Source organism: Thunnus thynnus, chromosome 16 (genome assembly GCF_963924715.1).
Source record: "Thunnus thynnus chromosome 16, fThuThy2.1, whole genome shotgun sequence".
In the NCBI taxonomy this organism is placed as follows: Eukaryota; Metazoa; Chordata; class Actinopteri; order Scombriformes; family Scombridae; genus Thunnus; species Thunnus thynnus.
Window position 1 is genome coordinate 29,501,472 of NC_089532.1, and position 15,828 is coordinate 29,517,299.

Consider the following 15,828-nt stretch of genomic DNA (forward strand, 5'->3'; position numbering starts at 1 on the left):
ATTTTGGATTTTTTTTATGAACACATGTTTTGCTTCTGTTGGCACACATTTCATCCAATCTTCACGAAACTTGGTACAAACCATATTTAGAAGACCTCGAACAAAATGTACTCATTTGTTTTTGGATATCACTTACGGTTTGTCTGTTATTGGTTAGCAAAGTTTGAAGGCGTGGCCTAATGCACTTAATGGTCAATAACTCCTAAATACTGAATCGGATTGCGACCAATTTTGGGAATGTTGTACACAAGGTGACCTTACAGAAGTGTGTAACATTTCATAAAATTCTGCCCAAAGTGGGCGCTAAAGTAACTTTTTAACATGATATTTATACAATTCTGTTGTCTTTAATGAAGTGAAACTTGGTAGATAAGTTTTACATGAGAATCTGCACAACATACTGAATTATGGCACCAATAGCCCCACCTTGTGGTCATAAATAAAACACCACCATACAACTTATTAACTGCCAAATCTGTTAAATATAATATGCCATGGTAATCAACTTGTATCCGTACAAATGGGGATCCTGAATGAGTCTTTAGTATTTTCAACAATGCTTTGCGATTTATTTCAGTATTCAGCATTCACACGCATTTTCCGCAGGAAATGCATTTCTAGTTCTATATTTTTTTTATTTTATTATTATTGTTATACAGTAAATCCCATGAAAAAGAGAAAACCCAACAATCAGTACTTTCTGACTTTCTGGCACTGTGTGACAATCAGTCCCAAGCCCATGTGACTCTTTAAAAACACCTCACAATTATATACTTTCGTTTTTTTAAAAAGGTTCAGTAATATGTGGTTTTTATCAAACGTTACTCAAACAGGAGGAAATAGTGCATTTGTTGGGGACTATTTCCAGTGGAGGATTAATCCACATTTGGTGTTCTAGTGAGTACTTTTGGAAGGAGGACGGTGTGTGTAGGGCTGAGTGAAAATAAACTATAGTGTATGTGTGTGTTCATGGTGATGAAGGAAGATGTCAAGTGAAACACTGTGGCTCACTGATGTGTTTTTAATAGTTTTTGGACAAAAATGGAGCTCTACGGCACAGAGAAATAAGACATATCAGACTTTGAAACACACATAATACTTGTAAATAGATCAGTTCATTGTTGATTAGGCTTTGCATATGAAATTTGATGATAATTTTTTTTTTGTTGTTGTTGTTGTTTTTTTGCACAAATAACAAGACCCCAAAACCCATAATGCATTAAAGGGGTAAAAAATGATTGTACTGGTGAAAAGCAAACAATCATTTTAAGGTTTTGTATATTACAAATTACATTTTTATTTCAGTCACAATAAATGTAAATTCATTAACATGATGAGTTGTTACCATCAGCCAGTGACAAGCAAACATTGTCACTAATGCAGCAAGATGTTTGTTTGTTTTCATTTCCAAAACAATGTGGCTGAGGACTAATTCATTCATCTCTTCCTCTTCCTCTTCCTGATCTAACAACAGATTTGGACGTGTGTGGAGCCTGCTGTCTTCTCTCTGAAGCTCTCTCTAAGTCCCGTCCACTTTTAAAAAGTCCAATCAAATGTGGAGGATTTGATTTAAATCCCTCTTGTAACTGTACAAAGCTCAAATATTCCATTGTGATATATTCTGAAATACACCACAATACAGAAGCTAAAGACGCTCTAACTTCTGTTTCACTGGGCCTTTAAGAAGAAACTTAAAGTGTAGTCTTTGAAGGGATAAAATTGGCATTACTCACATGCTGTAAAATATCTCATATTATTCCCTTTTGCTTCAGATTACATTGTGAGATAAAAGATAGTTTTTGTACTTGTTTATGCATGCAGAGCTAAGTCTCTCTGTGCTGACAGCCCAGAGGTGAGAGATGACGGAGAGAGGTAGATTATGCACACATGATAAAACCATTGTGAACAGCCTCTCTGCTCCCCGAGGCCGATGCTGTTACTGTAATTATATTTTAGATATGAGTGGTGCAGCCCTGCTAGGCATACAGCTCCTCAGACAGATGCTAGGTGGCATTTATTTGAAGCTGATGTGTCAGAGATACAATATGTGATAAGAACAAGCTATTAGTGGTAATTACTCTCGGGTGTTCAAAAACAAAAGCAGGTAATTAATGGGTATGTAATCCAGTGCTGTGATAGTAAAGTATTGACCTATGGAAAATCACACTGAATCTGACTTGTAATAGAATTGATATGAATTTTATACAACTCCAATGACTTCTCACTGGTGGTAGAGCTGTTAGAAAACATAATTATTTAAATTTTTACTTCAATGCAGCAAAACGTATACATAACATGACATATTTGGAAGGAAATTAAAAGAAATTTCTGAACAGGTCAGCAGCAGAAAGTGGCTGCAGTGTCAACACAAAGTTAAGAGCCGTAAACAAACTTAAAGGCAAGCCAAGTTTATTTGTGTTGCAGCTTTCAAACACAGATGCAATTCCGAGTGCTTCATGCAAGAAAGTATAACTTTGTTTATGAAGCACAAAAGCGGGTTTACAAATTGCTTTACAGTTACAAATTATAAGAAATATTAAGTTGTATTTATAGTTCTGTGTTGGGCAACAGCAAGAATTTCACTGTAAAATAACAGTAAAATGGTGGCATCTCTGCTGCCAGCATTTTACTGTTATTTTACAGTGCATCTCCTGTAATTTATTTTAACAGTATATTACCGTATATTGGATTACAGTATATGACAGTAGGATAACTGTGGGGTTTTACTGTAATTTTACTGTATATGCCAGCATGTTACTGCTTATTTACAAAGGGTAAAAAAATCTACTTTTGCACCTAATTCTTATAAATTCCCACAAATTAAAAAAAAAGTAGATAACAGTAGAGAATACACATTTAATAGCATATTGCTGTAGTTCATTACAAGTCCTCAGTTATTTGTACAGCTGGCTATGTAAGACTAATAACATTTGGAACATTTGTATTAAAAAAACTGACAGGGTAGCCTACTCCATCACCATATTTGGAAGAAACTGTCTCCACTGAAATAATTAATGACAGCTTTAATGAACTCAAGAGCATAACCTCAGATGCTAAATTAAAATAGCATCAAGAACAGTGTAACAGAACTGCATCACAGTATGGCTTGGAAACAAGTCTTTTGCAAATGTAAAAGTGCACTGAATGATAGTGACAGTGAAAGGGAGAAAGAGAGACTTTACTGCAGTGTTTGGCTGGTATCCTCAATCATCGATGATGAGGGCCTAGATGAAGTCCCACTAGTCTAGCAAGTTCTTCAACAGTGTGGCAACATAAGGGTTCACACTTGTGGCCCTTTCCTGAACCACTTTCCCGGTCCTCTTGGTGATAACCTTTCCATGGATGTCCTTGTTACCTCTTTCCAGATTTATACTGATGAGTGTTTGAATGAAATCCAGGGATTGGAGGCCTTCTCTTGATACTGGCGGTGGAAAATGTAGAGCACCGCAAACAGTGCAGCAAGTCCTGACACAAAAGTTGGCTGAATGCCCTCACGTGCCCCTCGATGCTGATCATCCACTGGCTGTTTGTTGAAAATAACACATTTATACTGCATGCAAAAAACTGCATGGTTTGGCCAAAAACTGCATGGGATTAGCATAAAGTGGCCTTGTCTGTTAAAGGGGAGACTTGTGGGTACCCATAGAACCCATTATAGAACCCATTTTCATTCAGATATCTTAAGGTGAATGCAAGGGACCTTAAAATGGCCATGCCAGTTTTTCCCTTGCCAAAATTTAGCCTAACTTGGGAGCATTATTTAGCCCCCTTCCTGACAAGCTAGCATGACATGGTACCAATGGATGCCTTAGGTTGTCTAGTTTCATATGATACCAGTATCATCACTCTAGCTTTAGAACTGAGCCCGCTACAGCCTCTGAAAGACAGTAATGTCGGCCGAGGAGCAGACACCCCCGCGGTTCTTTAACTGTGCCATTAGTTAGCTAATGTAATTATGGCTAATTGAGCTTGTGCTAGCCACAGAGCATGCTTCGCCAATTTTAGCAACCTGATCTAATGAAACAGACCTTATGAAACATTATCTGAAATTTCAACAGTTCAATAATCATGAAAACAAAATAATGCTGGACAATTTCGGGAGATAACCTCCTTGGCTGAACTCCACATGGACTGCTCTCGTTAGAATGATGACATAGATTACCGAAGCTGTGCTGTCCAAAGTCCAGTTCAGGAACAGCCAGTTATGTTTTGTCACTCAAAACCAAGTAATATGAGCAGTTTGATTAATAAAAAGGTGTCATCATCAAAACAGAAACATTAGCCTACAATCATCAGTACAATGGTAATGGATAGTGACTGGACTTGTAAAAGGATGACAGTGTGTATTTCCACTGCTTGACAGAAAATACGTTTTTTGCTAATAAATTACAGTTATCTACTCGTATGGTTAACTGACTGCATTAACTGTTAATTTACATGCAAAGGATGAATATGTATGTTATAATTATTAGGAAATACAGTAAGACACTGTTGTAAATCCACAGTAAATTTACAGCAATTCATTACAGTGTAGCTTTGGAAACACAGCCTGTGCTGTAAGCTTCTCCTCAAAATGTTCTGTAACTACATGTCAGATCCACTGTGACTACACCAAATGGAGCCCACCACTGTGCTGCAAGTATTTTCTCCTGCAAGTTTTTGATGCTGGTGGGGATTGTTGAGACTGAAGACAACATCAAACAAGTTTGTCATGTACTAGTTTTTAGTAATACACATCTAACAAAGACATCTCAAACCTACACTGAAATATCTATGGTGGGACTGCAGATAATTGCTACAAAATGTATTGTTTACTATAGAAGGAAATCTGGACAGTAGTGTCCTGCTCATGTTGGGCAGGTCTGTGTTGAAGAAGGGAAACAGAGGTGCCAATAAAATACTGAATAAACTGGTGAAATCATTCAGTCTGGCTTCCTGAATCCCACATACAACATGTTAGAGTTATAATCTAGGTATTTGAATCTGGTCACACCTTACGTACTTTTTTTTAAAAACGTTTGTACCGGACCTGAGGTATAGTTCCCCTGATGTGTATAGTCAGCAGCAGTTGGCCAACACAGCAGCCCTGAGTGTGGTGGGGTGGGAGGGTGGAGGTCGGGGAGTCTGTGATGAGTAATGGGATGAATGTGGACAGCTCTGGCCTCTGGCCCTTAGAAAGATACTCCACCTCAGTCATCAAGACTCCCCTAAAGGTCACAAGACTCACTGTGTGTGTTACTGTGTGTGCCTGTGTCTGTATGTATGTGTGTGTGTGTTTTTGCATGTGTGTGTGTATATATGTAAAAAGATTTGAGTCATACTGACAGCTGAACTAATGCTGCGTTTACATGATAAGGTTTTGTGCGTATGCATTTTTTAAAAAAAACAACAACAAAAAAACAGAAAACGCATAGTCCACTGCTTGGCTACCCCTTTTAAAATATGATTTTGGATTAAAGAGTAGAAAAGTTGATGTATGAAATGATATGATTACATAATTAATTCCTGTCAGTAGCTGATGCTTGCACAGCTTATGGGGGGTGAATTTCAGCGGGAATGGGCAGATGACACCCATTGAAAGAGTGGACAGCATTGAGAGGGATAAGATAATGCTGGTACAGATCAAAGGCAGGTGGAGGGTAAAGTGCAGACAGGAGGGTAAATGTGCTGAGTGCTGTGGGTGCTGTGCTGTGCTGTGTTGTACTGTGCTGTTCTGTGCTGGGGCCTGATTATAGCCGCTTCAGCAACACTCACCTTTCAGCAGGACTCTCAGCATTGCTGTGGATCTAAGCATTGTTAGGATTTGGATGCCTTGTGGCCTGCTGACATATGTGTGTGTGTGTGTGTGTGTGTTTGTTTGTATATTAAAAATATCTGGACACTTTTGTGTTGGAGTAACCAAACTAAATGTAAGACTTATGTAAAGTGTGGTTAAAGCTGTACAATACAAGATTTTTGCTCCACTAGTGGAAAGGTATAAAGAAGGTGATGACAGTGTGTGTGTTGGGACCAGCCTGAGACCACCTCCTCTAAAAGGTCTCAGTATGGTTGTTTTGGTCTGCACCCGAATACGATTAATGTGTTCAGACTAGGGATGTGCAGAGAGCCCAGTATTTGTATTTGTATCTGTATTTGTTGAGGCAGCAAAATTATTTGCATTTATATTTCTATAAGAATAAAAGTGGAAAGAGGCTCAAAAATCCTGTTTTTGTTTTTATTACACTTTTCATTTTAGAAATCAAAGTGTTAAAATTATTGTTCATTAATAAACTACCTTATGAAGGAGGTCCTTCTCGAACTAGAGTCTCCCAGATCATAGACGACTGTGCTGACTACTGAACTAAAACTTTACTCATCGACTCATTGCAGACAGACCTCTACCTATTTATACACCCATAACACAGAGACAGCACACTGTGTAATGTGTAGGGAGGAACTTCAACCTACAACCTAACTTTGTGGAAAGGAGAAGGGGAACAACAGGTTATGGAGACTCCCTTGGGAGCACTTTGCATGTGTCAGTAGCTCAGCTTTATCTCTGGCGAACACCTGTAACTCTGGGAGTGATGTCCAAATTAGGAAATGTGCATCATGTAGCAGGTGGATGTGACTCCCCTCGTTGAGACCTGCTGATAGATGTAACAGCGGAGCAGAGGAAAGTGACTGAGATAGCGACGTAACCGACCTGCGCGCTGGTATTTGACATGTTTTTTCTTTCTTTCCGAAAACAAATAATTTTAAAAATATTTGTACGAAACAAATATTCGTAGAAAACCCACTATTTGTGCTTCAGACCTTCCTAAACAAAAACGAACTAGAGTCTGATTTTACTGGACTAAAAAGCACAGGTCTGAGAAAGCTCTGAAAAGGTGTGCAGCCTCTGCATGTTTTTTTCTGCATAAATTATAATACCAAGGAGAAGCTGGAATAGAACATAAATCAAAGACAATGCAGTAAGATGCATATATGTTTTGGAACCATACACCTTTGTGCAACATTATTAAACTGTGGCATACAGTTCAGCCTCTAGGAGCTACCAGTTGTTTAGTCTTGTTCTACATCACTTTGAAATAAGATACTCTGACAATTGTTAAAAATAGCAGCACCAGATATCTGTTTTGACACTCTTAGGATCAGTTCCATGATGGTGTTCCCTCTGACAGACCTCCAGGTTACATATTAAGATGAAATGGTGGGAGTAGTTAGCCCAGAGGATAAACATTACAGCAGTTATTACAGTTCAGTTGTGTTATTTACATCAGCATGATGAGCTAACAGGGTGTACAACTATTTACAGTACAAAGCATTTAAGTCAAATTTGCATCCCACCATCCTTCACTGATTATTTGGTGTCTTTATTTATGGATGAAAGCATAAACCATGTGTTTATTCTTGGAGGCCTTGAAGGCAAAGCTGATCTGTAGAGGAAAATGACAACGAGAGAACAGAGAAACAAAAGCAATATTATCAGAGCATTAGCATATCATGGTATATTTTAGAATTGTTGTTTTTGCATCATGCAAAGACCTGTGGACTACAGTAGCTTGACTTTGTTCAAGATAAAAAAGGAGATTATTCATATCTGGTGGATTACAGTTTAATAAAAAACAGTGGAATGTCACTTTGACAAGGAACGCAGAAATAACAAAGGAAACATACAGTGAGTGATTAACACGACTTTTTAATTGATATGACTTTGTAACTACTGGTAACATGTATGTATCAGTGTAAATAAAACATTTTCTGTGTGTGCTCAAGTTCAGTCAAACAACTCTTACATGGAATATATATTAAACACTTTCATTTAGTGTCAAAGCTTGCAAATCATAATTTAAACCACTCCAAACCAAGGTAACACATTCATATCAACTTTGAACTGGAACTTGTGAGGTAACTGAGCTCACAGGGGGATGTGGGTGAGTAGTTGGGAGTGTATAAGAGGTGTGGTAAGGTAGGTAGACAGTGAGTTTGCTAATTTGAATGGAATGGGCCAAACTGGTGATCAGGCTGAGCTGATCCAAGCTCAACTGAAGGTGTCTGGCTGAACCATTGCTGCAAGATTCTTCCAATTAAAGCAAATCCCTGCTGTTATGTTTTCATGTTATGTTTCAGTTCACATGTTCAATGTACAACACAGTAACCAGCCTCACCAAATTGAAAGGCAGTGCTTCATAGTCTGATACAGAGTCAATTTAAGGCCAATAATATCTGAAAACAGATTAACCAAAACTGTAAACATGAATAAAGAATGAAAACCAAACACCGTAAAATTGAAATCAAATGAGCAATAAGAGGGTGAGGTATTTTATTTTGTACAAATAAGTACTTTCTTAAGGTTAAAGAAACATTGTAGTTTATGTTAAAATTACTGTATCATTATAGGTCAGGGGACATTCTTGTCATGGTTACAATAACAACCACATGGTTAAGGTTAGGGGACGATTGTGGTCATGGCTTTTAAAAAATAATGTTGACTCGTGGTGTGGTTGGAACCAGGGAGTAAACAGCAATCTTCCATGTTACAGTTGATTGTTTTGGTGATACAGCCATCAACCCCTGCCTCGTCAATATGTGGACTTTGTTGCTCTATAATAACCTGATAGTCACCTAATGTCCTCCTTTGCTCCCGTCATAACTACTGTGGCAGCCTGGTTGCCAGAATAAAACGTTGGCATTGCACGTTTCTGCAAACCACAGATACCTTGAATATCTATGTTTTAACATGTGTAATACGTAGCATATTAACATTTAAACAATATGTATCCTATCAACATTTCTGGAATACGTATCATGTCAACATTTCTAAATTGACGTAGTTCACATGAGATCTATATGAGCTGACTTTCTTATTAGGAGGAGGAGGGGTCAGTGGATGATTAGAAAGTTTGTTGGAAGAAAGTTGGAAATCAGCAGAGAGCACGGTTCGAGACCACCTCAAAACCAATGCCCGCTTCCCATTTCGACTGACAAAACCAGGTGTTATAATCGAGATGTCAGGACTTTTGCAGCCCTTTTTACGTTATTTTTTATTTTAACCCAAAGCATAATCTTTCTAAACCTAACCAGACCTTAACCACAGTGTTGTCACATCATAAAACATAATTATTCAACTGATAATGGCCAACATTGAAATGTAGACATTTAACATATCTGTGGTTTGCAGAGACATACAATGCCAACGTTTTGTTCTGGGGACTGGGTTGACTGTGGCTTCTTGAATGTAACGTAAATGTTTTGGGGTGCTGAGCATGTCATAAATTTTAAAATTGCAATACACAACATTCAGCCACTAGATGTCACACTATAGCACCAACATCTCAGACCAAAACAAATGTGTTGTTTGCTCAAAGTTTGCTTAAAGTTGGAAAAAAAAGGAAGCCGACAACTCATGAAATTCAGATCAAACTGTCAAACTAGGCAGTGCTGATTCTGTTACTGCACTGCTTATTTCTTGCCTCAAATGCTTTCAGAAACATATTTTAGCTTACTGTTTAGCTGTAATTTGAGAAAGTTTGTGACACAGCCACCATCTTGGAAACAGACGTGAAGGACACAGAGGGACTCACATGCACTAACATGCACACTCATATGCCCTAACATGCACATGCACAGTGCGGCGTGGCCGGTGTGGCTACCAAAACAAAGAACAGAGAAGCTTGGATAACAACACACACAGAGGGAGTGTGACTTCATTCACTGCTCAGGTCGCCATTACTCCACTATATCCTTACATAGCAAATAGTTGTTTGCTGACATCCAGTGAGGCTCAGTGTCATTTATTAGACCTTTAACTCAGTGGATGATAGTGATGTGTAGTATGTGACTCGAGTTATAAGAGATCAAAGGGACGCTAGGGAAAATCACTTCTCTAGGGTATTAACTTATTTCTTATTTGACATCAACTCTTAATCACAAAAAGCCGTGGGTTGTTAATGCCTACTTGATGAAGGATTTTGGTGCAGAGATTAATCTGTTCAGCAAGATCTGAAGTTGATGAGCGGCTTGCGCATCTTCACGGCTAGGTGCAGGCTGCTTTGCCTGCAGGGCTGTACAGTGGAGGAGCCATTGCTGTTCCCCCAGGCAATGCCAGAAGCAGCATTTCGTCAAGCAGATGGGGGCCTGATGGTGGAGCTTAGTGGTTGGTCTTGCTTTAGAACCAATGGATGGAAGCGGTCTTGCTTAAAGGTCCCTGTTGTCGGTGATGAGTTGCAGCTTTTGTTGAAATCTTGTGATGTTGTCTGAGTGTCCAATAAAACTTTAATCTGGCTACACTAGCTTCTTCCACTTAGGCTCAGGTAATTCTGTTGGCTGGATGAAAACTTCAAAAATACTGACATACAACATTAAAACGTGAGGTTTCTTGCTACCAAAATATAGAAACACAGAAAGAAAATAATTCCCTCAGTTCAACACTGAGGTCCGCAAAGCTTGTTTTAAAGAAAGAAAATTAAATGAGATGTCTAGAAAATAAAATGTGGAGAACTCTCTTTTATCAACTTAGCCAAGACAGGTGGAGTTTTGGGCGTTTTGGGCATGGAGAAGGTGTTTGGCGCCACAAGCATTAATGAATATTAATTATTTTGTTCCCAGGGGGAAAACGTAGTGTGGCTAAAATGGTGGCTGATACTCTGTGACTTAAGATGGCCACATACTTCATCCATCACTAAAGACAATTAGAAACCACATAAATATAGCACAAAAAGTAAGGAAATTTGTGTTTGGTAGATTATTTCTTTGTTGTAACAATGCTTCTTGGCAATACATCTTATACCATTGGAAAGCCTGTTTATTTCCCTTTTAAATGGTGCCACATTTGTAAGGAACATGCATTTGTAGGATGAGCAGCTGAGCTGAGTATGTCGGTTGCGCCCATGAAAAATGTGCCAAATCTTCTCTGCCAAAGTCAAACAGCTTATTCTGCCATTGACTCTTGTTTGGTGTTTGGTTGATTGGATGATTGAAGTTTGAAGAAACAAGACATATTGGCGATTTAACAATTTATTCATTTAACAAACAGGAGCCTCAGTAGCGTAGCGTGGAAGAACCATACACAGCCACAACAGCCTGGCACCTCCTCCTCATGCTGGTCACCAGCCTGGTCACACACTGCTGTGGGATGGCATCCCATTCTTCAACCAGCATTTGGTGCAAGTCAGCCAATGTGGTTGTGTTGGTCACTCTGGCATGAACAACACGCCCAAGCTGATCCCACAAGTGTTAAATGGGGTTGAGGTCAGGACTGCTGGCAGGCCATTCCATCCTCTCCACTCCCAAATTCTGGAGGTAGTCTCTGATAAACCCCACAAACCGACAAATGCTGGTTGAAGAATGGGATGCCATCCCACAGCAGTGTGTGACCAGGCTGGTGACCAAACAAGAGTCAATGGCAGAATAAGCTGTTTGGCATTGGCAGAGAAGATTTGGCATATTTTTCATGGGCGCAACCGACATACTCAGCTCTGCTGCTCATCCCACAAATGCATGTTCCTTACAAATGTGGCACCATTTAAAAGGGAAATAAACAAACTTTCCTAAGGTATAAGATTTATTGCCAAAAAGCATTGTTACAACAAAGAAATAATCTACCAAACACAAATTTCCTTACTTTTTGTGCTAAGTTTAGATTTAAACATTAATGTCCTGAACACATTCCTTAAAACATTCCTCAAACAATATGTCTCTAACATTCCACTTACTTCAGCATAATTCAATCATTCAACATGATATTCTTTGATTTAACTGTTAAGATGATTTCTGATACTGCTGATAGATTAATAAAATTAGACAACCAGTTGATTATACAATGAAAGTTAAAAGGGAAATTGTAGCCTTACACATGATATACTAACATGCTAACATAATTGTCCTCAGACAATATATTTTAGACCCCATGGTTTATACAGTCTTTCATACAGTGAATACTAGTCTGAAAGTCTGTAAAAACACTCACTTCCTCCTTAGAAATTAAAGGAAAGGTTTTGTCTAGTGGAATCAAAGAAAAGAGAACAGACTGTCCTCCTACATCACACATTATGGCTATGGAAGGACATCTTTCACAGAGCAAAAAACAAGAAGACACTGAGATTTGTTGTCAGTGAGTATAACAAGTTTGTATTAGTGATCATATAAATCAGGAGGGGCTTCTGCACTTCAACATTTTTAGAAACACAAACAGTATCAAGTGTGCAAGAAGGAAAATAACACTTCTCATATAAGTGGAAAAGTGGGTTAAACAAAGCACAGGGTATACACATATTCATATAAGAAATTTCAATAAGAAGTATTTTATGGCAGAAAGAAAATCTTACTTTCAAAAACTTGACAAAGACTACACAAAATTGAATGAATGCAGTATTATTGACACAGTATCCTCTTCTTGGTTGAGCCTATTAAATATGTATAGGTCCTTTGTTTTTGCTACATTGTATATAAAAAATACAATAAAACAAAGAAATACACAAAACACATGAGAGAACATTTTTCATACACACAGACACATATTCTCATACACATTTGTATCCAGTCAGAATCATCTTCCACAGTGTGACACAGTCTACGTGGGGAAGCAGAGTGAAAAAGTCTAAAAAGCAGTTAAAAAGCTACAGAGAGAGAGCAAAGCCTCATGTAGTCCATTGTGTGACAGGTGGTGAGGCGTAAGTGTGGACTACAGTTGTATACAGTTATGACGGAGATGTTACTGTGACAACCTGCTCCACAAAGCAAACACTACTTACTGCAAATTCTGTTTTTGCCAAGAGATAAATGTCCATCCCACACTATTGAGGAGAGTTTAGTTGATGACTAGTGTTAAGATGACAACACCCAGCAGTGCTGTATTTTGAACTTGGTGCTGAATCACTGCTTCTTAACTCCCTGCGGCCTTGTGAATGTAGAAGTTAATTAATGAATAAACTATTAGGAGAGCACAAAACTAATATGAGTGGTACTCAATGTGCAAGAAAATATTAGAAAACAAACAGAGTTATTAGCTTTTGGCATGGTAAAATAAAATTCAGAGAAATGTTCTTGTAATTTTGACTTCCATATCCCATAATATCTCACAATTAGGAGAAAACTATCACATATTTTTGAGAAAAGAGTCCTGGGATAATATTCACTGTTCCATGAGACAAAATGCTGCTGTTGATTATGGACCATTTCATGGACTGTGTTGATGGAAATTACGTTTTTTAAGTTTACTTCTTGATAGCTGTTGGTCCTTGAGTGGAGATTGTTTTGTCAACTTAACCAAGCAGATTTAGCTGTCTAAATGTAACCAACCCTTAACCATAGAGGAGACACAAAAAAGCTGTTATAGGTTGTTTTGGGAAAGCACTGACAAATTAAACAGTGCATGAGAAAATAGATTTTGACCTGCTATATAAGAATGTTTTGCTTTTCTCATAAATATGAGATAAAGACCTGATAATTATGAGGTAAAAGTCTTTAGAACTCTGTAAAATATGCTAGCACCAAACATCACCAATATCAATAATAATAATAATAATAATAATAATAATAATGATAACATTTAAATGAACCAGAAGTCATTTTTAAATAAACCTGTCTGGGTTTCACTTGGTTTATTTTCAGATGAAGACAGTTTTAGCTTCAGGAACTAACAGGAGCCAACAGCAGCACTGACCTGCTGGAGGAACTCTCTCTGGCTGTGACTCTCTGCAGGAGGAAGATTTGCTGGCAGCCACAAAAACAACAGAAATCCTCCTCGCATCTTGCCCTGCAGCTCTTCAACTCTCCGGCTGTCTGTTCCTGCAGCTATCAGCTAGGAAAATCTTGTTTTAAAATGTTAAATTGAAGTGTAACTGGAGCTCTGCCGCAGACAGGTTCAGTAATGGTGGAGCTCCAGTTACACCGCAATTTGACGTTTTGAAACAAGATTTTACCAGCTGGAACAGACAGCTGGAGGGTTAAAGAACTATGAAATGCAGTGAGGTTTTCTGTTGTTTTTGAAGCTGCCAGCAGCATTTCCTCCTGTAGAGACCACCCAAACGATCGTCTCTACGTCAGCATCAGCCCCACCTTTTTATGGCTGATTTTGGCCAGCAGACAATAGATTGAGCCATTTTCAGCCCATGAAATGCCACATTTTTTAATAAATTTGGTGTCAATGTCAATATCAACACCAGCATTGATGTGTTTCATCACAGTACAGTCATATAATTTGGTTTACAGCTCAAACAGCTCAAAACATATTTAAGTGTGCAGAACCTCTTTAAAGTTGTGGGTCTGAAAAACAAAACAACAAGCTCAAATAGGCTAAAAAGCTCCAGAAAGTTTAGGGGAACTGCAGAGTTGATCCATTTTTAATGTAAAAATATTGATTAAACAAATTTAAAAATGAAGTATTCTCCAGTTTCTGCAGTGTTGTTCTCTCATTTTACCAAATGTTGTCATAATTAGAACCTATGGAGGCCATAATTAAGAGGAAATGTCTATTTTCTTAATGCAAATGTGTCCATCGATTTGTGAGCATTGTGTGCATGTGTGCTTTCCTGTGCTCTCACACCATGTCTGAAAAAGTAAAACAAAGAACATGACTTCATGGCGCAGTATTCTGTCTGATTATATTAAACTTGTTTAAGATGCCTGGCTTACTCCTATAATATGAGCTCTCACATTATTCTAAACCAGTTCTGATGACCCAAGACTGCACTGAGTTAGCAAGTCAGAAAAGAGAGAAGGGAGAAGGGGATTCTCCATGCATATAAACAGCTTTTGACTCACAAAATGAATACCAACAAATGTACAAGTCCTGAATGGGTTGTGTGTTTGGAGGGAGTCCCTGTAGTTCATTTGGAAGGATCCAGATCTTTAATGACTGGTTCTCTGTTCAGGTAGGTGGCCCAGTAGACAAGGTTAAAGCTCCCAAACAGCACAGGGAACATGATGCGGGAGATGCGGTCAATCTTGCTGACGCTGTTAAAGGTTTTCTTGTTCTGCTCAGGTTTCGTCTCTCCAGTCATCTTGTTGGGATCGCTCAGAGAACACTTGGAGATAGTGGGCAACGTTGAGTCTTTTGTGATGTTGGGAGCATAGTTAGCCACAGCCACAGCATAGGCATTGTTCTTCTTCATGATGGATGCTTCCTTTTTCTGCAGGGAAAATGTTTCAGGTTAGACACTGTAAATATTACTACCTTTGCATGCTCAAAAGAGAAGCCAAGAGAGAAGCCAAGAATATTGTGGTGACAATAAGCCAGACAACATATTCAACTAAAACAAGAGAAGGTGCTACTTAAAGCCATTCACTTCTAATTCATAGTTTGTTTGTTTTGTTTTTATGCGTGTTAAACTACTGTTAATTAACACATCCTGCAACACTTCACAATAAATGCCCAATAGGAAAGGAGAAGATTATACAACAGCAAATTAAAACAAGAGTGGATCAGAAAACAGGGAGGCTTCTTACTGAGATGTGATAAAATATAAAAACTGGGAAAATTAGAATGAAAGACATGACTCTAATATAAAGCTGTTGCAAGTAAAGCCCTGGTTTTGTTGAAATAAATATTTGGGAATTTACAGTAAATGAATCAGAACAGCTTCACACTAAATCTTTTATGTTCCAAAGCCATTGTTGCACTGACATAATTTACTATGATCAATGTTTTCAACTTCCAACTGCACTTGATGGTCAGAAGTGATATACATTGTACTGCAGTATTGTGCAGTCTTAACTAATTTCTTTATTGATTTTACTGCTTGATAGATGGGTATTTTCAAATCTTTAATGTGGATAACTAAACAGTATACTATCTGAACTCTTTTAATAGAGCCTCTGTCTTTAGAAACTGAGACAGAGCGGTGA

At 38.2% G+C, this 15,828-nt stretch overlaps 1 protein-coding gene across 1 annotated transcript in view; it reads right to left on the minus strand.

The window, feature by feature from the left end:
- Nucleotides 1-11,569: 11,569 nt before the first annotated feature.
- Nucleotides 11,570-15,828, minus strand: part of gabra2a (gamma-aminobutyric acid type A receptor subunit alpha2a) — a 56,859-nt gene continuing 52,600 nt past the window's right edge. The window contains exon 10 of the mRNA XM_067614665.1: nt 11,570-15,113. Within this exon, the coding sequence (XP_067470766.1) occupies nt 14,811-15,113 (303 nt within the window). The 3' untranslated portion in view covers nt 11,570-14,810. The remainder of the gene's footprint in view (nt 15,114-15,828) is intronic.